This window comes from Carassius auratus, unplaced genomic scaffold (genome assembly GCF_003368295.1).
Source record: "Carassius auratus strain Wakin unplaced genomic scaffold, ASM336829v1 scaf_tig00002576, whole genome shotgun sequence".
Lineage (NCBI taxonomy): Eukaryota > Metazoa > Chordata > Actinopteri > Cypriniformes > Cyprinidae > Carassius > Carassius auratus.
In genome coordinates this window covers 2,045,703-2,071,706 of record NW_020523459.1, presented here as the reverse complement: position 1 = coordinate 2,071,706, position 26,004 = coordinate 2,045,703, and the positions used below count along the sequence as shown (strand labels likewise).

General features: G+C 38.3%; 1 protein-coding gene across 3 annotated transcripts; it reads right to left on the bottom strand.

Annotated features, from left to right (window-relative positions):
• Positions 1 to 1,837: 1,837 nt before the first annotated feature.
• LOC113069942 (collagen alpha-1(II) chain-like) lies at positions 1,838 to 22,180 on the bottom strand. Of its 3 annotated transcripts, XM_026243092.1 has the most exons (54): positions 21,865 to 22,178; positions 19,596 to 19,805; positions 18,235 to 18,251; positions 18,082 to 18,114; positions 17,955 to 17,987; positions 17,723 to 17,776; positions 17,437 to 17,538; positions 17,253 to 17,330; positions 16,429 to 16,473; positions 16,200 to 16,253; positions 15,975 to 16,028; positions 15,820 to 15,873; positions 15,654 to 15,707; positions 15,516 to 15,569; positions 14,998 to 15,042; positions 14,836 to 14,889; positions 14,681 to 14,725; positions 14,335 to 14,388; positions 14,121 to 14,219; positions 13,974 to 14,018; positions 13,772 to 13,870; positions 13,565 to 13,618; positions 13,345 to 13,452; positions 13,208 to 13,261; positions 13,025 to 13,123; positions 12,829 to 12,882; positions 12,153 to 12,251; positions 11,986 to 12,039; positions 11,557 to 11,610; positions 11,381 to 11,434; positions 11,164 to 11,217; positions 11,028 to 11,072; positions 10,829 to 10,927; positions 10,292 to 10,399; positions 10,126 to 10,179; positions 9,982 to 10,035; positions 9,823 to 9,876; positions 9,624 to 9,677; positions 8,933 to 9,040; positions 8,646 to 8,699; positions 8,450 to 8,503; positions 8,172 to 8,333; positions 7,942 to 8,049; positions 7,550 to 7,657; positions 7,312 to 7,365; positions 6,854 to 6,961; positions 6,581 to 6,634; positions 6,141 to 6,248; positions 5,992 to 6,045; positions 5,777 to 5,884; positions 5,370 to 5,658; positions 5,036 to 5,223; positions 4,383 to 4,625; positions 1,838 to 3,706 (listed from the first exon to the last, which is right to left on the bottom strand). In XM_026243092.1, the coding sequence occupies exons 1-54, from the start codon at positions 21,956 to 21,958 to the stop codon at positions 3,560 to 3,562; spliced, it is 4,476 nt and encodes a 1,491-aa protein (XP_026098877.1). In that variant the 5' UTR covers positions 21,959 to 22,178; the 3' UTR covers positions 1,838 to 3,559. The 3 variants fall into 3 exon arrangements, with proteins under 3 accessions (XP_026098877.1, XP_026098878.1, XP_026098879.1); XM_026243093.1 differs by lacking the exon at positions 19,596 to 19,805 and having other exon boundaries at positions 21,865 to 22,177; XM_026243094.1 differs by lacking the exons at positions 6,141 to 6,248; positions 6,581 to 6,634; positions 6,854 to 6,961; ... (5 more) ...; positions 8,646 to 8,699; positions 8,933 to 9,040 and having other exon boundaries at positions 21,865 to 22,180.
• Positions 22,181 to 26,004: the final 3,824 nt, after the last annotated feature.

The window sequence follows — 26,004 nt, the reverse complement described above, 5'->3', positions numbered from 1 at the left end:
TATAATATGTTACCATTTTTGTAAACCCAGTGGTCAAATTCTGTGTCTTCCACAAAACTGGACTTTCTGAGTGTATATAAGTGATAGGCTATTTTAGAAAGGAACATTTTAAAGATGAAAAAGGGAATTAGGCAGAATCAATAAATTATAAATAATGTATTGCTATTGTGTGTATAATATGTAATCAATAAAAAGTAACTTTAGTCTGATAACGAGTATTTTAAAATGTAATTTACTCTAATTACGGGAATCTGAATACATAATACAGATTAAATGTAATCATCTTTGCCCATGTGTTGGGGAGTCACACTATTATCATCATCTTTTCATCTTTTCTTAAAAGTAATAGTCAGGGGTGTCACGCACCTCATTTTTTGAAGGGGCGTTCCTGACAGTTCTTGTACATTTTCATAAGACTGTTATGATAGTCTAGTGGGATAATCTTATAGTTTTCATGTAATGTAAATTTTAAGAATGAACCAAGTTAAATTACAACTGAACTCGACTGTGGTGAATGGTGATGGCCCTGCATTTTCATGTATGGAAAACAGCATAATGTACTATTTAATAACAGTTTGTGCTTCATCATGGGAAAAACACAACTCGACACAATTATAATTCTGTTTGAATCACGTAGGCTAAACGACATAAATTGGATTCACAAAAATTAAAAAATGTTAATTTCATGTTATCACCACAGGTGACGTTTCAAGCCTTATGGCTCGTCATCAGACAATGAACACATATACTAATGAGACCACTAACAGAAATTACATCACATGAAAAACCATATGACACACACACAAAATAAAAAAACACTCGGGCAAAAAATTACATCAAGTCAAAACATAAAATACCAAGAACAAATCAATCTAACAAACACCTGATTAGAAAAAAAATCTAATGTCAACATACAAATACAATAAGCATCATTAATGCAGAAAAGGATAAATATCCTACTCTTTGTTAAGTGATAATTTGTTTAATATATAAATCTGATAGGCTTCACATTTCTAAAAGGAAATTGTTGATATCACCCCCTCTACAGGGTAATTTGACAGCTTCAATGCCAAAATATTGTAGTGTAGAAACCAACTGTTTAAATGTAACAAAATATTGTTTAATAGAGTTTTTTTGTTTGTTTGTTTTGTGTGTGTGTGTGTGTGTGTGTGTGTGTCGTGGTTTATCATGTGATGTAATTTCTGTAAGCATTTAAGGGCTCATTAGTATATGTGATCATTGTCTGATGAAGAAGCCATATGGTTTGAAATGTCACCTGTGGTGAGAACATGAAATACATTTTTTTTTTTTTTGGAGCTGTGGTGTGCCAACCTTACAATAGTTTCGCAATTTGTCTTGCCCGTCAGATGCGCAATTTTTTTTTTTTTTTTTGTGGTTAACCAAAATTCATCAAAAGGTGATGACATAAGCCACTACATTAATTTTGTACCTAGGCTTCAATAATCGTGGACCTTAATTATCACATGTAAAAATATAGTTTTGTGTTTTGTCAGTTTGAATGGGCATGATGCCTCCTGCTCAAGGTTTGACGCCCCTTCTACTGTCCCTTATGGTTTTGGAGCCAGCTGTGGATCTGGGGTGTGAATGTCATTTTATACTCTTTCCCTAATATGTGTTTCTTCTTTTTGATCTCTAACATGCTCTTTAGACTTTACAGCTATTTATAAGAATCACAATGATTATGATAATGATTTCAGTGAGAATGTGATTTGTTTTAGTGACTGACATGCTGATTGTGAGACAACTACATCCTCAATATACAGAGGTAGATTTTCCTCTTGTGAATGACCACACAAGAAGTCCACACAGTATGTGTACCTTGCAAAATTGTTTAAAAGGGAATAAAATCTAAATTTTACATTCTCACATACATACATACATATGTATGTATTATTAAATTATGTATACAGTAACTTACAGTATTTCCCATTTTCTAAAAGCCTTAAGGGTTCAGATGCCTGTTGTTATCATAGTTTAATTCTGTTTTATTTTTAGAAGTCTAAGGAAGCATGTTATACAAGCCTTGTCTGATACCTTGTAGGCTTCTATTTCAGAAAATCCAGAAACATATAGTACACACACACACACACACACACACACGCGCGCATAAGCAAAGTACTAGTTTCATACTCCTGTGCCAAATCCATACATTTAATTTGTTGTGCTCATGATGATTAAAAACACAATTAAAATCTGACTTCATAATTCCTGTTTTTTCCTTTATTTTCAATTTACATTAATTAAAATTGTAACAAAACCAGAACCAAAAATAGAGAGAGAAAAAAAAGACCAAGATCATAATAATATTAATTATAACAAAAATATACACACCCTCTCACACCCACACATCCTGTTCAGCGATCCTTTGGGAGCAAAATTCCGGCATTTCCAAAAGAGTCCCTCTGTCTTTTGATCATCCCGCATCGTTCCGCATCCTCTGAGCAGGCTGTGTGTGTTGAATGAGGCTAGTTAGGGAGTGGGATGGTCTGGGAATTGTGGGAAATACTGGCTGATAGATCAATACTAATAGCACCTTCTGTAGATGGACCGAGCCATGCCGGGGGGGTTTTCTTGACGCTTCTCGAACCCCAAGCTGCTCTCATTCACATCCAGATTTTAACTTAGGTTTTTTTTCTGTGTGAGGTAGCTTTTCTTGAAAAATGAAGATCATGCAAATAAACAAAAATAAAAACGGCTTCCGAATTTTTTTCTTTTCCTGCTGTATTGTTAAGGGACCAAAACTTCCTAGTTTGGGCAAAGTGGGGGAAAAATAATAGTATCATTGACACATACACACACACACACACACACACACACAAAAGGAATGGAACTGCACTTTACCCAAAATATTGGTGTGTAAAGGCACATGCTTACACACACAAACATGTATAATTGTGAAAATATATAGATCTGGCTGCTTCAGTACAGACTGAATCAAGACTTTTGTTACTATACACAGTAAATATTAACTTATTCCCTCCTCAGGTTTAATATTTTACAAAATCTTGCATAATGTGATGTTTTCTTCTGAGTCACAGTCAAGAGGCAGAGGGAAGGGTGAAGTGGGACCGGACATGGCCTTCTTTCTTCTTTAGTGGGAGGGACTACTGTGGTGTCCAGCCATGACGCTGTACAGCATCACCCATCCACCCACCCCCTGCAGGATGTGATGACATCAAGCCATGTTTCTGTCTTTCTTTGAATCTCTTAATCTTTTGGTTGTGCTCGCTCATTCTGTCCCCCTCATGGCTCCCGTCAGGAGGAGGTGCTGCACTGAGAGCTTGTGAGAAACATGGCTGGATTTCAGAGGGAGAGACTATTTGGGGCAATCCCATTCAAAGATGGTTTTCCTGCACACTAAACGTGGACAGCACGACTTTTTTATGTTTTTAGAGAAAAAAAACTTGCGTCAATTTTCAGATTCTTTTCTTCCATATTTCGTTTTTTGGAGAGTGTATAGCATCCTCACAGTTATTGCTCATCATTAGTATTTTTCCGTGTCTTATTTCATAATCCACATGTGTTATATTTTGTTTTTTTACAAGAAGCAGACTGCACCAACGTCTAGGCCAAACTCCTGATCTGCTCCTCCGATGTCCATGGGAGCAATGTCCACGATAGGCAGCCTGGATGTCTTCTGAGTTTTGTACTCAATCACAGTCTTGGCCCACTGACCTGTGTGCTTCTGTAAGACAGCAAAAAAGCCATGTAAGTGGATATAATGTATAAAATAAAAGTAAGTATATATATATATATATATATATATATATATATATATATATATATATGAATAAATATTTTTTTAATTGGTGTCATTAAGAATTTTTATGTTTTTATAAGAAGCCAGGCAGTTATTTGATAAAAAAATATTTTTTACAATTTAAAATAACAGTTTTCTATATAAATATACATTTTAAAATGTAATTTATTCCTGTGGTGGCAAAGCTGAATTTTCAGCACATGATGGGTCACATGATCCTTCAGAACTCAGAATAATACGGTGATTTTGGTGCTCAAGAAACATTATCTACAAGTTGAAATCAGTTTAATATTTTTCTGGAAACCATATTTTTTTAGGATTTATGGATAAATAGGAAGCTCAAAAGAACAGTATTTATTTTTAAAAAGATGTTTTGTAAAATTATGAATGTCTTTACTGTCACTTTTGATTTAATTTTGCTGAATAAAAGTATCAATTTATTCTAAAAACTCACACTGACCACAAACGATTGAATGGTATTGTATATAATTTAAATGTATTAATCTATTAATAAAAAGTATTTTTTAATTCATTTTCAACTTATTGATTTTATAACTATAGCCAGTATTTTTTGAAAATGCTATTTTATTGTGTGACTCACCTTGCAGCCATCCTCAAGTACTCCATATGTAAAGCGGCTGTTGCCCTCTGCTCTGATCTCCACATCATTGGAGCCCTGCAGCAGAATGGCCTTCTTCAGGTTGCCTGTGGCTTGGTCCATGTAAGCAACACTGTTCTTGCAGTGGTAGGTGAGGGTCTGAGTGGCCTCAGTAGACAGCAGTCTGAGGAAGTTCAGCTGGACGCTGGTAGTACTAGAAGTCTGGCTGCTATCAGCATAGCTGAACTGTTTGAGAAAGAGAAAATGTCTTTTAATACCTTTTTTAAAATACGTTCATTAATATCACTGAAAGAAAAGAGAGCTGATTAATTGTAACACTAGGAAGTGACACGGGGGAAGGAGAGAGTATTTCAGCAACAGCTCCTTGTCTCGGCTGGTTTATGATTGAATGTTACAGAGCCTTTCAGTACCATGGACCAACAGAAATTCAGAACTGTGAACAGCTCCCCAAACTAACTGCCGGAATTTGCAGGCACTCAAGCTGACAATAGAACAGCTGTTCATTATCAATTTCACATGTGCCTTTTGTTGTACTGCAAACTTTTAAACAGCTTTTTAATGATTTGTTTTGAGGTTTGTGGTCACTTTACAAAAATTTTAAGTGTACACCTCCAAAATCTAAGGATTATACTCACGTGGAATCCACCGTTCATGCTCTCTCCAAACCACACGTGCTTCTGCGCTTTGCTCTTGCTGCTCCACCAGTTCTTGCGTGGGATTTTGGGAGTGATGGGCTTCACACAGGTCTCTCCGGTCTCCATGTTGCAGAAAACTTTGATGGCATCAACACTGCTACCAAGGTTAGGATCCACCCAGTAGTCACCTGTGGATAGGGACCAAACACATTCAAGTGAGTGAGTATCATACACACAAGTGCACTTGACTGTTTTGAGCATGTGAATGTGATACCTTCTTACATTTTCTAATGTTAGATTGTCAGTGAATCTGTTTTTTTTTTTCACTTCTTACCGCTCTTCCATTCAGGGTGGCAGAGTTTCAGGTCTCTGCAGGAGCGTGCAGGGTTCTTGCGGGAGCCATCTGGGCTGCGGATGTCCTCGATCTGGCTGTTGATTGTCTTCAGTGTGGCGTCCACCTCCACATCATGTTGTCTTAGAGAGCTGGAGGCCTCGTCAGCACGCATGTAACGCATAGGATCGGGTCCCTTCTCAGACCGAGGGAACCCAGCGAAGGCAGACATGTCAATGCCAGGGCCAGGGGGACCAGGAGGACCAGGGGGTCCAGTGTTACCAGGTGGACCCTAATGAGAGCAGACAGGAAGACAAAATGAATCAGAGATCTTCTTTTCATGTCGCTAGACCTGATGTCAGTGAATATTTCTGGTTTTATGTGCATGTTTCAGAGTAAGATGCACTCACAACTGGGCCAGTCTCTCCAGAGCGTCCACGAGGTCCAGGTGGTCCAATGGGTCCAGGCTGACCATTATTACCGTCCTTACCAGCTGGTCCAACAGGTCCTGCAGGTCCCTATTGCAAGTAATATGGGTTGAACAGACCATTAATAATCCATCTGAGCATTTAATGAAGTTGTCTGTCCTGTTGTCTCAGTTTAACTTGCTGAGAGTCACACTCACTTTAGCGCCACTAGGTCCAGAAGGTCCAGCAGCACCCTGGTCTCCAGGAGCACCCTTTTTTGAGGAGACACAACAGAAGTGTAAGCTGCTATCTCTACTTTACAACTGCAACTTGTTTATAAAAACTAAGACTTGTAAAAGAGACTCACAGGAGGTCCAGGCAGACCCTGCAGACCGGTGAATCCTCTGTGTCCCTTCAGACCTCTTTCTCCAGCTTCTCCTGCCTCACCCTTATCACCACGAGGTCCTTGAGGTCCCTGATGCGGAGAAATGGAAAAGCTTCATCAACATGTGAGCATCTAAGTGATATACAGTAAAGCCACAAAAATGACCTGGTGTGACTTAATTCATATTTTTAACCTATGTATATCTATATATATATAAAAATATAAATAACAGGTTTTGCCTTATAACAAAATGAAAAAATAATGTTTTTCTGAAGTCGTATGGTCAATTTACTGGATTTTCTTTTTACTCATATAGTGTATGTGTGATTAACACATTGATACCGGCTATTCAAGATTTTTAAGGCCTGATGTGTATTTTTAGTGTTCTGTTTTGTTCCACACGCTTCATAAAATGTACTTACAACAATGCCTCTAGCTCCAGCGAGTCCAGGGGGTCCAGCAGGTCCTTGTGGGCCCTTTAGAAAAAGGAAAGAAGATGGTACATAAATAATGAATAAAAATCCTTTATATAATATAAGTGCTGAAAATTGCTACATCTCTAGTTTTTAGCTCAGGTCATCACAAAATTCATATTCATATATATATTATGTTGAAGTCATGCATTCTTGTAAGCAGGAGATATAATCTGTATACAGTATAACTGAAAATGAGATTTTTGGTGTTGATGTACTCACATTCTCTCCTCTGTCTCCCTGTTTGCCAACTGGACCAACGGAACCAGGGGCACCAGGTGCACCAGGAGCTCCAGGAGCACCGATCGGGCCAGTGTTACCACGCTCACCCTTGAGAAGCACAAGTAAAACACATTCTATATTATAGCTGGTCGGAAATTCATCTGTGCATTGATTAAACCAACATTTTAGTCCAAAAGTCATTTTGAAATTCTTTTTTTTCCCCAATAAAAAAAAATATGTTAATACTATAATTTAGTAATACCAAAATAGTTACACAATAAAGTAATTTCACGAGAGTTATCAGAAGTTTGGACCCCAGTGTATGTGACAAATAGTAATATATTGTTTACTTGTATGGAATTAAAATTATCTGGTAAAACTGGACTGCTTTGTGATTTTACATGATCAGAGGACAACAAAAGAATGTTATTATTATATGAGTTTGTTTGTTTCTTCACCTTCACACCAGCAGCACCATCTCTACCAGGTGGACCGTCAGATCCAGGATTACCCTGAGGACAAACAGGAAGGATGAGTGAGATCTGGTCTTGATATGGTCTTATAATTCACAATGTGGAGTAAAGTGTTCACTGACTTCACTTTAGATGTATCTCTGTGTGAGTTCAGATTACTGCAGTGTAGTTTTGCCTTGTTTGCCACTGATTTTATCATGTTATGCATGAATGTGTTCTTTACCTCACGTCCAGTCTCTCCAGCAGGTCCACTCAATCCAGGAGGTCCAACAGGGCCAGGAGGTCCACGATCACCAGCAGAGCCAGAAGATCCCTGTTTACCAGGCTCACCCTGTGGAACATATCATTTTTAGTTAGTGTCAGATTAGGAACAAAAGATATTCTTGTGTAATAATACAACATTTATTTAGAGAAAAAAATCTTTAGATAAATGTGATGTAAGTGGCACCTTGAAAATACATTTTTGATATTAATACTTAATATGAATCACTTTCTAGATCTTATAAATATAACCCAAAATTCTCTTCAAAAACGTTACTTGAATTTAAACTGTGTTTGAATGAAGATGAGAGGTTTTCAAATAGAAATGATGTTGCTCGTGAATCTTTTTCTTACAGAGGGTCCTGGAAGTCCTGGGAAACCTCTTTCACCACGCTGACCAGGCAAACCAACAATACCACGCGTACCAGCAAGACCAGAAGGGCCGGAAGGACCATCAGCACCCTACACAGGAAATATTGAGAGAAGAAATGTTAAGAATGCAGTAAAGAAACAATTAACCTTTACAGAATATACCTGTACTTTCTTTGCTAAAATAAGTTTGTATAAATGAATCTGAGACTTACAGGAAGACCACTCGGTCCAACCTCTCCCTTCTCTCCAGGAGCACCAGGAGGTCCACGCAGTCCAGCATCTCCTGGTCTGCCTGGGAGACCGGCATCACCACGAACTCCCTTAGGACCATCTTTACCAGCAGGACCTACGGGGCCAGCAGGACCAGGATTACCCTGTGAAAGAATAATAAATTAAAAAAAAGATAATATAGGAGGATAATATAGTCAATCAGTTTAATTAAACTATGGAGAAACCACAGAGATCTGTCTGTGATATTGAGGGGCGTTACATTGGGGCCAGGTGATCCGACTCTTCCTGCAGCACCTGGGAAACCAGTGGCACCCTACAATGGAGAAATATATTATTATTAAGAAACAATTTAACTCAATGCAGTCAAATATTTTTACTGTCAAAGTAACTGGTAAATACTTCAAAATGAATTGAAAATGATTACTTATGACTAACTGACTTATTAAGTAACTCACAGGGGCTCCTTGGGCTCCGCGTGCTCCCTTAGGTCCTGTAACACCAGTTGGGCCCTGAAATCAAGCAGTGAGCACTGATGAGCCAAATATAATCATTTAATCTGTGTAGAAACAGCACAAAGTATATCCATTATGCTTAACTTTTAATTTAGTTAGAAAATCGCAAAGATTTTAAAGATGTCATGTGACGGTAACCAAAAAACTGCCTCTTTTAACCACATATCAGTGTAAAACTGATTCACAAAATGCCTCAAAGTATCAATAGATAGTCAGACAGAAGCACTAACCACTGGGCCGGGTGCTCCTGATGGTCCTTGGGGTCCAAGGGATCCAGCCTCACCTTTCTGTCCTGCTTCACCAAGCTCTCCCTTAATTCCAGGCTGGCCATCAGCTCCCTAAAGAGTGACATTGACAAAAGGTTGTTATCCGATTGGGCTTCCTTATGACTACATGCTCTAATTTCCAGTTTAATACAAAAGACTCTCCCTAATTGATCATTGGAACCCTTATTTTACATTGTAGCCATAGAAAATTGTACATATAAGTATAACTAACTATAGAGTACTGAGTTATGTAGCACATCCACTGGGTTTACAATATATGTGAAAATGACGGCATTAATTAACAATGTTTTGCTTATCATTTTATTGATGCTTATTAAAATGCCAAAATCCTGAGATATTTCTCTTATGAGAATATTCCATTCTAAAAATGAATACATAATCTATGATGGTGTTAGTGCCAATATTTGTATTGTAGAATACCTTTACATTCAAAATATTAATACGTGGTTGTTTTTTACTGCTTTTTTACGTTTAATCTTATGTCTACAGAATTGCTAAGCCATTATTAGTAATGTTGCCTTATTAGAAGTCATTTTTATTTTGGAGTAAAAACTGTTATGGGAAAAGATCTTTTATGATAAATGACAGTCTATGATATTAGCACTGCAGTAAAATGGAGGGTTTTTGTACTTACAGGAGGTCCAGCAAATCCAGCAGGTCCAGGTGCACCAATCTCACCACGATCACCCTGACCGAATGATAAAAGGATGATAATTAATAAGAAGAAACCTAAAGATAACCTTTGACAAAACTACCAACTCCATTCATTCTTCCATTTGCTGTCTAGTTGTAATAAATTACACTAATCACATTAAAACAAATGTGTTCCTTACAGGGGCACCGCGAGCACCAGGGGCACCAATTGAGCCAATGGGACCAGTTTCACCCTGTGAGAAAAGACACAGTGTCAATAAACGAGAATTAAACAATCTGCTCAATAATTTTAGCAGGCAACCATTGGTAGAAGACCACAGTAAGGATGAGACATTCACCTTAGCACCATTGGGACCAGAAGGACCAGGTGGACCAATTGGACCAGTTAAACCCTGACAAAACATGACAGAAACATCATCACTTATGACGAGCAAGAGAAAAGCAAGCAATTTCCTTACATCTGTTGTCTTTATAGTACTTACTCTTGAACCATCTTTGCCAGAAGCACCTTCAGGTCCTTTCTCACCGGTGTCACCCTAGTCAAATTAGACAGACGGTAAGTCATTCAGTAGGTTAACATAAGTAATATGACATTACGTTGATGTGATCACTCATAAGATGGATTGTACCACTTTTAAAGACACTTACTCTGTCACCTTTAGCTCCAGGGATTCCAACAACTCCTCGCTCACCAGGCATGCCCTGGAGGCCAGAAGTGCCCTGAGCTCCTGGAGCGCCAGCTGGTCCAATTGCACCCTATTGGAAATCAAGCAGAGATGTAAAGGGGAGTCTGAGAGGTGGCACAGTCAGTGAGATTTTTTAAAAGTAGGCTAATTAATACTTTTATTCAGTGAGGATGCATTAAATATTGTTACAAAATATCGATTTCCAATAAATGGTTTCTATTTATCAAAATACCTTAAACGTATATCACAGTTGCCACAAAAATATTAAGCAGCACAACTGTTCATCACTGATAATAATAAGAAATGAGTATATTAGAATGATTTCTAATGGATCTTGCGACAGTGTAGACTCGAGACTGGAAAAATTCAGCGTTGTCAACAAAGTAAGAAAAAGGTTATTCAATAATTTGATTATTTAAACAGCTTAAGATTTAAGAATGGAACAGATTTGATGGAACAGTAGAGCAAAATCTCACAATAGATGTGATGTGGTTCTCACCTTAGGTCCATCGGTTCCGGGAGTTCCTGGAAGTCCTCTTGGTCCCTGGGCACCCTGAGTGCCAGCACTTCCTCTCTCACCAGGGAAACCACGTTCACCCTAAGAGAAGCACAGACAAGAGTTATTTTTGTGTAATGACACATTACTACTGATTTTCAGTAGTAATTTGGAGTCTTGTTAATTAAAGATATAAACTCACTCTTGGTCCAGTGGGACCAGCAGCACCACCCTCTCCAGGAATACCCTATAAAGAGAAAGAATAGGAGAGAGATTCAGCATAATACTTAGACACTAACAAATGGAAAATTATAATAAATATCTTAAGTGATCCTCACCTGGTCACCAGGTTTACCAGGCTCTCCAGGGGCTCCAGTGGGTCCTGGAAGACCCTGTACAAAAACAGAGTAATTCTTAGATAAACCCTGATCCCATGATACCATGATTATTATTACATATAAATAATGACTCCTTGTTTGACTTCCGTAATTCAAAAAGAGTGACCTTTTCTCTTTCAGAATTGAATAATATATTTGAATATCAATATGAATGTACCTGGAAGCCAGATGGACCAGGCTGACCCTGCTCTCCTCTCTCACCAGCTACACCCTAAAAGCACATTGAAAACACAATTTAGTCTCCAAGGAAGTGTTTCAGACCATGGTCAATTATTGACTGACTTAAAGACTGGAGATCATAAGACATTGTGAGTAATGTGACGTAATACTCACGGCAGGGCCAGGTGGACCAGCAGCTCCAGTCTCTCCATCTTTTCCAGGCAAACCCTAATAGAAGAAAAAATAAAGAGAGAAAAATGAATTTTTTCATTTTCTTGGTGCTAAATGATTTCAAGGCACAACTTTGTGTGGTTGCTAGGGTGTTCTGAGTAGTTCCTAGGTCAAAACGGCCCAACCCAAGTGAGTGTGATATTCCAGTTATGATTTGGGTTCCTTCTTGTAAGTCTGTAAATCTATAAGACTTCATCAGCTGTAAACGAGATTGATATTTGGTGTAATAGTGATGTTTGGTGTATGCTTATGAATAATTGTTTCTTATCAGTTACTGTATTTCATAGAAGTTAGTCTGGAGATCTGGTATCTTCTGACATACATATAAGGCCAAGTAATTTGGACATGCATGTCTATTGAGCCATGACTTACTCTAAGACCGGGGCGTCCAACAAGTCCTTTCTCTCCAGGTTTTCCAGGTTCACCCTGTGAGAGAGATATGATCCAGTGAGGTACAACACATACACTTCCCAAACATTTTTAAGGACCTTAACATGAACATTAGTAGCTGAAATGCAGAAACACTCCAATGGTCTCACATTGATTCCCTTCGGTCCAGGGAATCCCATCACTCCAGGCTGACCACGAGCTCCCAGAGGCCCTGGAGGACCAGGGCGTCCATCTTCACCAGGGGCACCCTATAATGAATAAAATATGTTCAGCACTGAACTGAAATTTGCCCTGAATGCATAGTTTGCAGCATTTAGTATCTAAAAAAATCAATCCCAGTGGATATTGAGTCAATGTATACCATTCGAAGGTTTGGGGTTGGAAGAATTTTTTTTGTTTTTGAATGAAATCTCAGAAAAAAGTCAGTAAAAACATTAATATTATGATTTATTGTTCAAATTTAAAAGAACTTATTTCTATTTTAATATGTTTTACAATGTAATGTATTCTTGTGATGGTAAAGCTGAAATATTACTTCAGTCTTCAATGTCGCATGATCCTTCAGAAATCATTTTATGCTGTAATGGTGCTCAAGAAACATTTACTTATCATAATATTTTTTCAGGATCCAGCATTTATTTGAAACAGATATGTATTTTGAAATTTTAATTGTCTTTACTGATATTGATTAAAATTAATTTCTTTCAAACAAATCGTTTTGATCCCAAGCTTTTGAACAATAGTGTAAATCTGTTTGCAGGCTGTACCTATTTACTGTTACTAGAAAAATGAAAGTGCTTTAAATTATATACAGTAGATACTCACAGTTGGTCCAACTTTTCCTTGAGGACCAGCATCACCAGGGCGTCCAGTGAGACCCTGATAGAAGAGGAAACAGTCAGATGAATGGTCAAAAATCATAAAAGCTGATTTTAGATTGTAATGTCTGCAATAATGATTATCTAAATTGCCCTGAATAATCTCTTTTCAGGTAAATCCCAGAAATACCACAGTCACTTACTCTAGCTCCAGGAAGACCAGACTCGCCTGAGCGACCAGGATCTCCAGTTGTTCCTTTTGGCCCGGTCAAACCTGGCACACCACGATCACCAGGAGCTCCCTATCATAGTACAGAACATTTGAGTTCAGAGGAAACACGCAGGTTGATTAGATGAGTAACCAACTTTGAGTCTAAATCACCAACCTTTGCTCCAGCAAGACCATCCTGACCAGGGAATCCACGGTTACCTGGAGCTCCCTAGAAAATAACAACACATACAGGCTTATTATTGTGGTTCTTTATCATTCAGTTAATCAGTAAATCTAAGATAAGAAACACACTCTTTCTCCAGGAGGTCCATTTGGTCCGGCAGAACCAGGCTCTCCTCTTGGTCCTCTCTTGCCTTCCTCTCCAGATGGCCCAGGGGCACCCTGAGGTCCTACAACACCCTGTGTAATTAGGAAAAAAATATAACTGATTAGTTTGCTAGAATATTTCATATGATTGTAACTGCTACAATAGAAAGGACGACTGATGATAAGTATAATGTTGATTACTTACAAGCTCTCCCTTGGGTCCAGCCTCGCCTTTAAATCCTGGCATACCAGGGTCTCCCTGTTTAAACACAAAAGTGTTTTTTACTAGTACAATGGCGAACCTCAAATGGCAGAATAATCAATAACCTGTGCTCTCCCGATCATCCATAGGAAATTACTAATAGATGTCTGGGAAACACTGAGAGCATTTTAACTGTACATGATTACGTACAGATTGTCCTTTTGGCCCAAGAGGTCCAGTAGATCCCTGAGGTCCTGGCGGGCCACGGGGTCCTGGGAAACCAGGGGCACCAGCGATGCCAGGAGCACCCTGCCAAAGAGAAACATGTTCACATTAGATTCACTGCAACAGTGTGACAGTGTATACAGAGAAATGAGTGAAAGAGAACAATAAATTATATGGATGTACTCACAGCAGATCCTTTGGCACCAGGAATACCATCAGTACCAGGGTTACCCTGCAGAACGTGAACATTTCATTTAAAAATAATGCATATTTTTAGACTGATAAAGAAAATCAAATAAATTTTGCTCGTCATATTGTCTGTAATATTACTCACAGATGCACCGGCGGGTCCAGGTGATCCAGGTGTACCGGCCTCTCCACGTTGTCCTTGTGCACCCTCAGGTCCACGAGCTCCAGTGGGACCTGCTTCACCCTGCAGGAGTGAACATCATATCTCATTACCAAGGATCTGTGCAAATCAAAAATGCTTACATTTGAGAATGGGCTAAGAATTCCCAGTGAGGTGCTATAGATGACTGATATTTTACCTTAGAACCAGGGGATCCTGGGAAACCTGGAGCACCAGCAGGACCAACAGGGCCCTGAGGACAGAAACATCAACAAATGATCAAAGAGGTGTGCATATTTCCTACTTACTACGAAATATTTGTAGTACATATTGAGTGAAATATAAATTGCTATCGTTAAGTTTAATTATATATTATATCTACATGATATCGGCAATCGTCCACCTTGATATCTCTATTAGTTATCAGTAGCAATAGCATTAATGTAGTTACATTTTCAAAACAGAATGGAAACCATGATTTTAAGTGTATTTAGACTTCTAGCATGTGACAACCTGCACTTGAAGAAGTGAGGAAATACACTTACAGGAGAACCAGCAGGACCAGGCAGACCATCATTACCACGGGCACCCTGTGGACAGACATAAGTAGATCATTACCGTCTGAAGCCACTTTCAGCAGCAGAGTTTTTGATCATGTATGGTACTGTTAATTAGGCCAGTTATGTGAGTGTCCACTTACAGCAGAACCAGAAGGCCCAGAACGACCTCTCTCACCGGGCAGACCACGTGGACCCTGAAAGAAGAAAAAAAGAAACCAGGATGGAGAGTGTGAGATCCATGTCAGTGTTAGACAACTACAGCTAAATTAATCATCAGGCCATTTCTGACTCTAGGAACTGACCATTGGTCCAGGAGTACCGCTCTCACCATTAGAACCAGCTTCACCCTGGAAGAAGAGAGAGGAGACTGATTACACGTTAAGGTCGTATAATTTTAGGTCAATCAATTTGCTCAGACATAATAAATGATAAATGTCTATTATAATTCCGATGCCCTGTGAAATCTGTGTGCATGTTATTATATATGTGCTTTTTGTCAAATATGAGTATAGACAGTAGTCATAGTGTAGTGTATCTGTTAAAGTTGGGTGTAAATGAGCAGGTAGTGAATCTCCATTTCTCAAAGGTTTTTATAGGAGTACTTCTATTTTATAACATCTTTATCATTTAAAATATCTATGCAGATTTGCAAACAATAATGTCTTAAAATTACATAAACGTAATACATGTATGTTAGAATTCTGATGCCCTGTGAAACATTTTTGTCAGATATGATTATAGGCAGTGTATTAAGATGAATTTTACGTAGTTTATCCATCAGAGTCGGGTGTTTTGGCTTACTGTTTTCATGTTGCTATACCTTAGCACCTGCAGCACCAGCCTCTCCTTTAGCTCCATCCAGACCCGGGTGTCCCTACAAACACATTCAATGGTTAAATGCATGTATTTATACGGAAGTAAACATACAGAAAAACATTTAGTTCCAGATGATGCTCACTCTGTGTCCCTTGATGCCAGGTAGGCCAGGGGTTCCAGGGAATCCACGGGCTCCCTGTCACATAAATAAAAAGCATATTTAGTGATTATGTTCAATCTTTGTAAAAATGTGATTATATTAAACTGTATGACTATTATCAGAACACAAACAAGTGTATGCGGTTTACCTGAGGCCCTGTGGGTCCACGCTCACCAGCCTTACCAGGTTTGCCAGCCTCACCCTGGAAAAAGAGTGCACAGAGACATTTGTAGTTTGGATCTGTCAAGCATTCAACATCTGGAAAAGGCTGTATATAGCATTCCAGAGGCAAAAACTACTCACATCACTTCCAGGTTTTCCAGGGGGCCCCGGTGGGCCACGGGGTCCAAGGGCACCCTAAAAAGTAAACCAATTGTTATAAACTGATTAAACTGTATTGTGTTCTCTAGTAAAGCAGACTGCAAAGCCATGCCATTCTCTGTGTGCATCTGAATGCGTCATCTGTGTGGGCCATGTAATATGTGAGTATATAAAATGCTGTATGTGTGTAAGATTTGGGACACTCACAGCAGGGCCAGGTTCACCAGCCTCTCCAGGGTTGCCTTGGAAACCTTGTGGGCCCTGGAATGGAAACAAATGACAGTGTGGGATTAGGAGTTGGTGTTGGTGGGTGCTAACAAATTACTCATATGTGTCTCGTCAATGGAGCTTCTGTTGAGAATGTAATCAGCATTATGTTGTATTTATTCTGGAAATATGACATGATTATGAATATGAATGATGTGTGTTTACTTACAGGTGCTCCAGAGGGGCCCGGAGGACCACGGGGACCCATTGGACCCTGTAGAAACAGATAAAGTTGAAATGCAGCATGGCAACTTTGAAACAAATAAATGAAAACAGCATGACTATGTTGTATTTTCTAATCATTTAAGATTAATTATGTTTTATTTGTGTGTGATTTATTCTTAGAAACAACATTTATTTTGGATATATGTTTATACTGTATGTGACAAGCTTTGAATCTGTGAAGCACTGTAAGTTTCTGAGAACAGGTGGCATTTGATAATGTCATTAGGGGGCACTAAACATTAAAAACAGGTAACAGCAGGTAACTCTCCTGATATTATTCTTTATGTTGCAGAGTACAATACTTTGTTTAAACTTACAGTCATAGAGATCTTTATGTACAATTATAATGCAGCACCTTAAATTTATCACAATGCTCAAATATTGTAACTTCAGGTAAGTTTTATTAATTTGTGCATGTTGTTTTTGCTTCTTCTTTTTTTGTATGAAATGCTTTGGCAATATGACTGAAAAAAAGTTTGACACGCAGAGCAAAATTTTTTATTCCATCTTGAAATGAAATATAATTCCAGAGCATTAGGCAAGGGGGCAGAACAATTATAGAACTATATATTATAATAACTATTAATATTTGTATTATTCTGACAGATCCATACTGGCCAAAATAATTACTTATAAAATACTGACTTATATATTTATATAGAGTTTCTTTTTCAAATTGGTTGCCCTTTAAACCAGAAAAAAAAAATCATAAAAGTGATTTAATATACATACAGATATGTTTGTGTTTGTGAACACTGTTTTTCTCACCATTGGTCCCTGCATCACACCCATCGCAGCACCTCCTGCCTTCTCATCAAAACCACCAGCCATCTGAGCAGCAAAGTTCTGCGCACACACACACACACACACACACAGAAAACAAATTTACAGTAACCCCGCAAAAGGGCAGACAATAATTTAGAGAGAAGATAAAAGGAGAGGAAAAACATACTCCTCCAAGTCCAGGGGGACCATTAGGTCCTGGGGGTCCAGGGGGTCCTGGGTTTCCAGGTGTACCAGGCTCGCCATCTCTCCCCCTTGGTCCGGGAGCACCCTAAGAGTTGGGAGTAAAAATAAAAAAACAAGCATATGAGTGGAAAAGAACAGAGCTTAACTAAAGCCTTTTCACATGACAGCATCCTGCAGAGTGTGTCCACTGCCCCCTTCATGTAACCGGACTACTGCTAATAAGGTCTGACATCACTTTACCAAACAAGTCTGAGAAAAAAGTTACTTACCTTCTCACCCTTAGGTCCTTTCTCGCCACGTGTTCCCTGGTCTCCTGGGGGTCCCTGAAATCACAATAAGAAATGTTAAAAAAAAAAAAAAGTACAGTTGTAGATATCTGAAATGAAAAGAACAACAGTCCATTCAAATAAACGTTCTGGAGAGCCCCCTAGTGGAGAGGTGCAATGATGTGTGACAAATTATTCAGAAACCAACTACCAAAGTTTTTATGATTCATCTCACCATTGGGCCAGCAGGTCCTCTTGGTCCTACAACCTGCAGAAACAAACAAATAAATATTATTTTACAACTCCAGTTTTTAGCAAAATCAGAACAAAACACAAAGTTGTTTACTGGTGAAATGACTTACATCTGCAATATCGCCTGGTTCTCCTTTCTGTCCCTGTGTAGAGTAAAAAAGAACATATTTAAAACTTATTATACAATTTACATAGGTATTCAGTATTCCACCTTAAGAATATTATGCATTTCTTAGATAAAGATAAAAAAGTCAAGGTCTCACCTTTGCACCAAGTGACCCTGTTGAATCATGTCACAGGAAGAAGAAGATAAAGACTGACAGTTAGACACAGGAGGAAGTAGTTCTACATGTATTCATTCAATTAGCAAGTATTCAAACATACCAAAACAACCATTGTTGCAAAATAACAGTATTGACTACTTGTAAAATCTGAATCATATGTTCATAACCATACTGCTGGCTCATCATTAAAAAACTAAAGGTCACCAAAGGGTCAGAAAAAAAAACGTCTGTGAATGAAGCAATCAGCTAATACTGACTCATAAGAACTAATGAACAATTACTCCCTGCAGAAACTTTATAGCTGAAAAGACCAACTCAGCGGCACCCCACTAGGCCGTGTACCAAAACAGCATCATTCTCTTCCCAATCCGCTTTGGTTAAATTGTTAAAAGCAGAATATGAAGGTGCAAGCTCATGATAAATTTAAAACATGATAATGCATTATGCTTTAAATTAGAAGCAATATTAGGCTATATGCTGCTCAGCAAATTAGAATAAAATATTTAGTGAAAACTCATTCTGTATCAGTGTCATAAGCTGATTACAGTGAGCTAGAGTACATTAAAAGGAAAACATTTAATCATATTTTGTTAAATATGTTCATCTTATTATTTATATACTGTTCATTTTCAAACTTTTGTGTATATCAGTGCCGCAGCAACACATTTTGAAAATGAACAGTATCAGCTGGTTCACTGAACATGAAGTGAATGAAAAAAAGTAGAAAGAACACTTCTTCATGTTTTGTTAATAAGGCCCATTCAAAGACTCCTTGTCTTGTTTTTCAGCTTTTTCTGAACTAAAGCAGTATAAGGCCAAGATGAGTCCACTTTCAAGAAATGTATTGTCTTTTTTGTGTTAAAAACTGAATATCAATCTATTTGAACTATTTATGTCCCTCAGTGAAAGCATAAAACAAAAATGCTACAAACAAAAAAAAAAAAAAAAGTCAAATCATCATCCTCGGAATGAAATATAAGTTAGCTCAAAACATGACCAATATACAATCATAAATTTCCTTTTTTGAAGAAGTGACCAAATATCTTGTCTACAATTAATGGATTTCACAGCAAACTAGCATCAAGAGTAAACCTACTATCAAAGTAAAATGTAAAGTGGACACATTTTAGCCATAATTTGCACTATAATGCAAACGAGAAACTTAAAAGTGTTGCTTTCTTCCCTTTAAATGTTTGCTTTGAGTTCTGAATGCAAACACATGACCAACTAGGTGTAGTCTAGTGGTATGTGACACTTTTGCCATGGTTACAGAACTCAGAGCAGATAGCTAGCAGGACAGGTATGAGAAGCAAAGAGAGGTGTATGAGCAGAGAGCGGACCGATAGGTTCGTCGGTGTCAGCTGGGCAGATGGGACAGCACTCTCCAGGTGGAATGATGGGATTGGTACAGTCTTTCAGGTCCTCACAGATGACCTCGTCACATAGCACTGCCCCTGCATCACACACACAGACACGGCACGCTTCTGGCTTCCATACTGCACGGTCTGCATACTGCTGGCCATCTTGGATGCAGCCCCCAAAGTCTTCCTCTGCAGCCACCAGAAGGGGGCGACAGAAAGGAGTGCATGGGGGTAAGAGACAGGTGAGCGACAAAAATATAAACTTCTTCCTGAAAAAATTTAGAAATAATTTTAGATTATATATGTATACATGTATATGTATATATTCTTAATTATATATTAATTAATTATAATTATATAATTAGGATATTCTAAATTGTATTTATGTGTGTGTGTGTGTGTGTGTGTGTCTATATATATATATATATATATATATATATATATATATATATATATATATATATATATATATGCATAAACAAAATTCTAATTTCTGTCCACCTGGTAACTGGCGTCTGGTTAAATTTACATTATACATTCACCACAACACTGGCTAGTAATATTTGCAGGGTGTATATCTGACACCCTGGTGTAAAATGTGGGCTCCTGTAGTCTGCGTATTTGTAACTGAACCCCAAATCTACTTAACTAGCCATGAATGGGGCTTTCTCAGAAACAGACTGGGCTGCATTGACAGCCTGGTGCCCTATGCAAACACACACCTCTTGAAAGCTCCATCTGGATCTAATGGTCTTACTTACTACCAGGGCAAACACACCCTCATGGGTTGGAAAGGACTGCCCTTACACACACAGAACCCCTTGATCTGTTTGTTTTTCAAATATTCATATGCAAATGCAATTTGACTCAAACTTTCAGCCCTGGTGCACATGAATCCAGCAATTATAACTGTTTAAATCTGAACTGTAAATATGGAAAATAAATTTTTACAGGATGCAATTATAGTCCTGGCCTAAGCAAGCAATTCTGTGTAATTAACATTTCCTTTTTTTACTGAGTAGTGAGACATTTAATGAGCACAGTGAGAACACAATGAGATCATCACCCTGGTCATTATTCTTCTATCCCTTCAGAGTTTACCCAGTATCACAGATGAGACTCTTCCAATATGCTTGTTCCTCTTTGAGGTTGCCAGTATGATATTTTGCCATTTCAAACAACATTCCACAGACCCCCTCCCTATCCACCCACCAAACCTAGTTCCCCAAATCTCCTACTAATTGATGTAAAATCCCCTGAACGTTTTTGCTTCCCAAACCCTTTGCATGAGTGCTAATGGTGCACCGTTTGAACCCTTGTAGGAACCTTTGCTCCTAATCTTGAGTGAAACAGTGCTCACACTCACACTATGGATGTATTAATGGCATATATATGGAGTTCAGTCATTATAATGCTGAAATGGTTGAACATAACCTTTTACATTGTAGTAATAAAAACTAAACAAAACTTGAAGCATCATTTGGTGTTCCTCGGTTTGCCACACTGGCTTAAGTTCCAATGAAAACTCTAAAGACGGTCAATCTTTTCTCCAGGTATCCCGTTATGAAGAAAATAAACACTTTAAATAGCCTACATAATGAAAACTGAAAAATGGATGAATTGAAAACTGAAAAAGTGATAAGTAATGAGGAAAGTATACATTTTGTAACTATAATGATACAGGTCCTATCCAGCTGTTGCTATAGTAACCTCAAGAGAATGTATCTTGGCGAGCATCAGTTTTGCGCACTGATTGACTTGAAGTCTAACTTTTGTGGCTGCTGAACCATTGTTTAGAAACGTTAATGCAAAATGAATACGTAGATACCTAACCAATTTTGTTCTATAACTTTTAGCAAACTTAGAAATCTAATACACACAAGAGTCTGAGCGTGTTAACCTGTCGCGCAACCTCAGCATCTGTCGATTCTGTCTGCACTACGAGCGAGAACCAGACTGTTCACATCAATGGAGCGCGATTCAGCAGCGTTTGCGCTTTGACGCGTCGCGTCGCTGGTTCGCAGTGTAGACTGCAATCAAACTTTGGATATTTGCACACGTAGACTTAAAATACAAGCATGCGGTCTTATATTTATAAAAACGAGCCAATACATTCCACATTCCAAAGGAGAAACGAGCAAACCAAAATGATCCATTCCATACCTTTCTCTCATGATGTCACCGTAGCAACACCACACAATATTTTAGCAGAATACTTAGAATTTCAATGTGAAAAACTCCAACTTACGGTCATCTTCTTGTTGACATCTTACAAGAGATAGCAAAACGCAATGCGTTGCTACAAGTAGCAGGAGAGTCCGTGAATCCACTAATCTGAACATGTCTAAAGGTAAGACATGCAGGTCCTCAGGGGTCAAAGTCGCCGAAGAACCGGCGGAGCGGGAGCTCTGTGCTCGCGGGGAGTGTGAAGGTGGAGGTGGATGTATTTGGGAGGATCCGACGCCAGGCACACACAGACAGAACCCACCGCGTCAGTCAGAGCTCCGCGGTTTAATGTCCACTGGTGCATTTATGAATCTTAGTATATCCCAAAAAGTGAGTCCATCCCCGACCCCCAGGAGCGCTGAAATACGAGTTAAATCAGCCCCCAACTTCACCACACCCCATTTGGAAAGATGAGGGGGGGGGGGGGACTCCTCTATCTCAAGAACAATTCTATCCAAACCCATCCACCCCTCCCCTTATTGCCTTTTCCTGGCAAGTGGTGGGCTTTCTCTCTGTGCTTTTGTATGAAAGTTCATCAGAATGGCCTTTGCTCAGAAAAGAGACTTGGAGAACCAGAATAGGCAGAATAGGCTGCAAAATTCAAAGATTTGGACCCACTAGGTGTCACATGACCATTAGAAACTCAAGATAATGTCATGAAGCATCAAAATACAGATATATAATAAAATACATAAGAACCAAGGGTGGTCACACATAAGGTGTGAACAACATCAAACCTGAAGAATCAGATATAATTGCAGTTTGCATTTTCAATAATACTTATATTCCAAAAACCATGTAACTGGTGCTATGGTGAACATCTTGATTATGGACATCCCACAAATCACTGTGAATAAGATATGAACATTATACAGCATATTGTCTTTTTGATTCAACAATGTCACAATTCCAACTTACCAAACTTGTACTAACCTTAACAACTAACAAAAGACAAACCTCCAATATTTGGCACAACCTGACTAAATTTAAACATTATTTCTCCGGTAGAGCAACAGCTGCTTCAACTGCTGAGTTATTGTTATTACAGTCCAAATAAATGTCCTGTTCAGGCAAAGCAGTAACTTGACAGCAGCTCTTTGTTTCACAAGCAATTTGTTTCTGTTAAAAGTAAAACTAAATCTTCAATGAAACCAAACCTAAAGCTAAAACTATTTACTATCATTTTCATTAACTGAATTATGTCATGGCAACTAACTGAAATAAGCTTTTCACTTGAGGTAATACAATTATTAAAAAAAGAAAAAAAAGTTAAGCTAACAAGAAATGTACAATATAACAAAAAAAGCATAAAAGCACATTAAAGTTACAAAAGTAAACTAAAATATAAAATATTACTGAAAATATAACAATAAATGATCATTTAAAATGTTAATAAATACTACAATAACTTACAAAAATAACACTGTTTGTGTGTATTTTTCTCAAATATTTCACATCTGTTGAAGAAAAACTGATCTTTTGAATATATGACTGTAAAGTGGGTTGCTTTTAAATGGCAACTTATATTGTTTCTAAAACTAGTAAAAAAATCATTGTTGTTCATGTCTTCCCCAGTTTTGTAAAGTTTATTTCCTTTATGCAACTGTTCCACAATTAATTCAATACAATAAAACATCTACGATCATCAATCTCACTGTGGGAACAGAGGAGGAGAGAAAATTTGAAAGTATAAAAGAAGGAATACGGATACTGGAATCTCGGCCTCGACCTCGGTGTGAGACATCCTGTGTATGCAGATGAGTTTTTTATACAGTGTGCACATATGAAAATCAGTGTGTGTGTTTGTGGTTGTGTGGTACATGAATGCATGTCTATTAGTTTTATGAAGGGATATGTGTATGTGTGTGTACTCATCGGTGCGACTGTGGACACAACCTGTTGGATGTGTGTGTGTCCGAAATGAGCCCTGACTGTGTGCTCTGTAAGACACACACACAATGCAGCTCTGTGTGCAGACCTGAGGAATGTGAGAGAGCACTGGGCAGTGGGGGAGAGGAGAGCCGCGGGTGTGGATGGAGGGAGGGTGTGGAAAGGTAGAGGGATGAGGAGAGCAGAAGAGAGGTAGCCGTGGCACGGCGAGGCTCCAGAGGTGTGTAAGGTGGCTGGGTTGCTGTGGATCAGATGATGTGGGGCCAGCCGATTAGCACGAGAACCGTGTCGAGAGCAAAACACTGACCGTAATTGGCATCAGGCTTTAGAAGGCGATTCGTGCCTGAAGATTCAGCACCTGCCAAACTAACTCTTAAATGGGAGGCTTTTCCACCATTCTTTGAAGAATAATGGTGAATAAAGCTGAATTAAAGGAATGGTCCAACCAAAAAAAGAATTTTAATTTACTCACCATCATGTTATTCCAAATATTCTGTCTTTGTTTGGTCTCATAAAGCTTTCTATTTATTCTCATAACTTCTGAGATAAGCTATGGCAAAACAGAGTTGCTGGTGTCCTGGAACGGAGGATTTTCTGAATGAAAGGTCCCTGTTGATAGAGTGATTTAGTACACAAATGGGTTTAATTCATGCAGGACACCACCGTCTGGGTTTAATAGCTCCCCTTTGACTTTATCCAAAACTTAATGTTTCAGCTCTGATCCAGCATTTACTATGTGATTTAATCAAATTCTTGATCAGGGGTTTTCAAACTGTGGTTCAGGGGTCCCCAGGGGGCCTCAAGGGGGTGCTAGGGGGTCCATGGGAAAAGGTCAGGATAAATGCATACAAAAATATAACTTCTTTTCAGATTTATATATCTAGCAGTATTGTAGTGGGCAGACACATGATCAAATACTTTCCATAAAATATTCATATTCATTATACCCATTCATTTATATTACACAGTAAAAAATATGTCACAGTACAAATTGTATATAATATTTGTTTTTATATTATATTATATTATATTATATTATATTATATTATATTATATTATATATTATTATATTATATTATTTGGGTATCCTTGGCATTAAAAATATTGAAAATATTGCACTAGATAACTGAGGCTTTTGGAATATTTCCTCAGGTGTGATTTAATATCATGAGCTCTGTGCAAAGCTGGTGCTTCATGCAGTATACCTTCAGTGGAACCAATAGTGTTTACCAGTTCTGTGCCTTAGAACAAACAAATGTACACACACACACACACACACACTCAACGATAACTTAAAACAAACAGTTCACCTCTGGGCTCTGCATTCTTAGCAGCTCCCTGGTACACACTCAAGGGTGAGAGTTAAGTCCTGAGAACTGGCCTGAGAAACTGACCCTGTTTGTGTACATGCAATCCAAGTGCTTGACATTACATCTAAATATTTTTTAAATACAAAAGAACAATAAATAAAAATAATTAAATAGAATATATAGTTTTAAAGTAAAGTAAATTACTTGTATAAGCATAAATAAAGACAGATTTTAATAACAATTTACATTACTGTACTACACTGCTGTTTGAGGTCAGAAAGATTTGGTTTTCTAAATAAATCTATATTTTTTTGGAGGGAAGAGAGGGGGTTTAAGATGGAGCAGGTAGACAAAGCCAGCATTCATGGACACAGTGAAGGAATGAAAAACATTCTCCACCAAGAGACGCATGGTCATCAGTAGGACATGGGTTAGGGTGTGCACGTGTGTATGGATGTATGTGTGCCAGCACGAAATGATATGATATGAGGGGAAGGGGTGTTTGATCTAATGTTAAGTGGGTATCATTTTACTCCAGGCTCTGGTTAAAAGGAGCCCTTGCTTCAATATCTACCAGCTGCAGTGGAGCAGGCAGAGAAAAAGATTGGGGAGTAAGTCTAATGGCACACACTTTCAAAAAAGGTAGTAAAGCCGTCACTGGGGTGGTACCTTTTCAAAAGGTGCAACTTTGTGCCTTTTTTATCCCAAAAGTGTGCATAACAGTAATTTAAAATGTACATATTACCTAAATTTTATATTTTAGTGCCTCAATGGTGCAATTTAAAAAAAAAGGTGCCACCCCGGTGACAGCATTAAAAAGTAAAAGGTTCAATTCCTTAATGTGACCGTATGTATGTGATAGGTCCCCAAAGACAACAGTACAATGACCCACACAGCCTCTCTGGAATGCATTCATTCAGAGTTCACTGGGAATTATGTCAGTGTAGAGCTCAAAAAAGAAC

Excerpts from the sequence above, each read along its gene's own strand:
- LOC113069942 (XM_026243092.1), bottom strand. The coding sequence starts at position 21,958 with ATGTTCAGATTAGTGGATTCACGGACTCTCCTGCTACTTGTAGCAACG. Across the intron at positions 14,389-14,680 it reads CTGGTCCTGCTGGTTCTCCT|GGCCCTGTTGGTCCTGCTGG; the intron begins GTAAGTGTATTT and ends TTCTGTCCTCAG. Across the intron at positions 9,041-9,623 it reads CTGGATTTGCTGGACCTCCT|GGAGCTGATGGCCAGCCTGG; the intron begins GTAAGTACAAAA and ends GTCACTCTTTAG.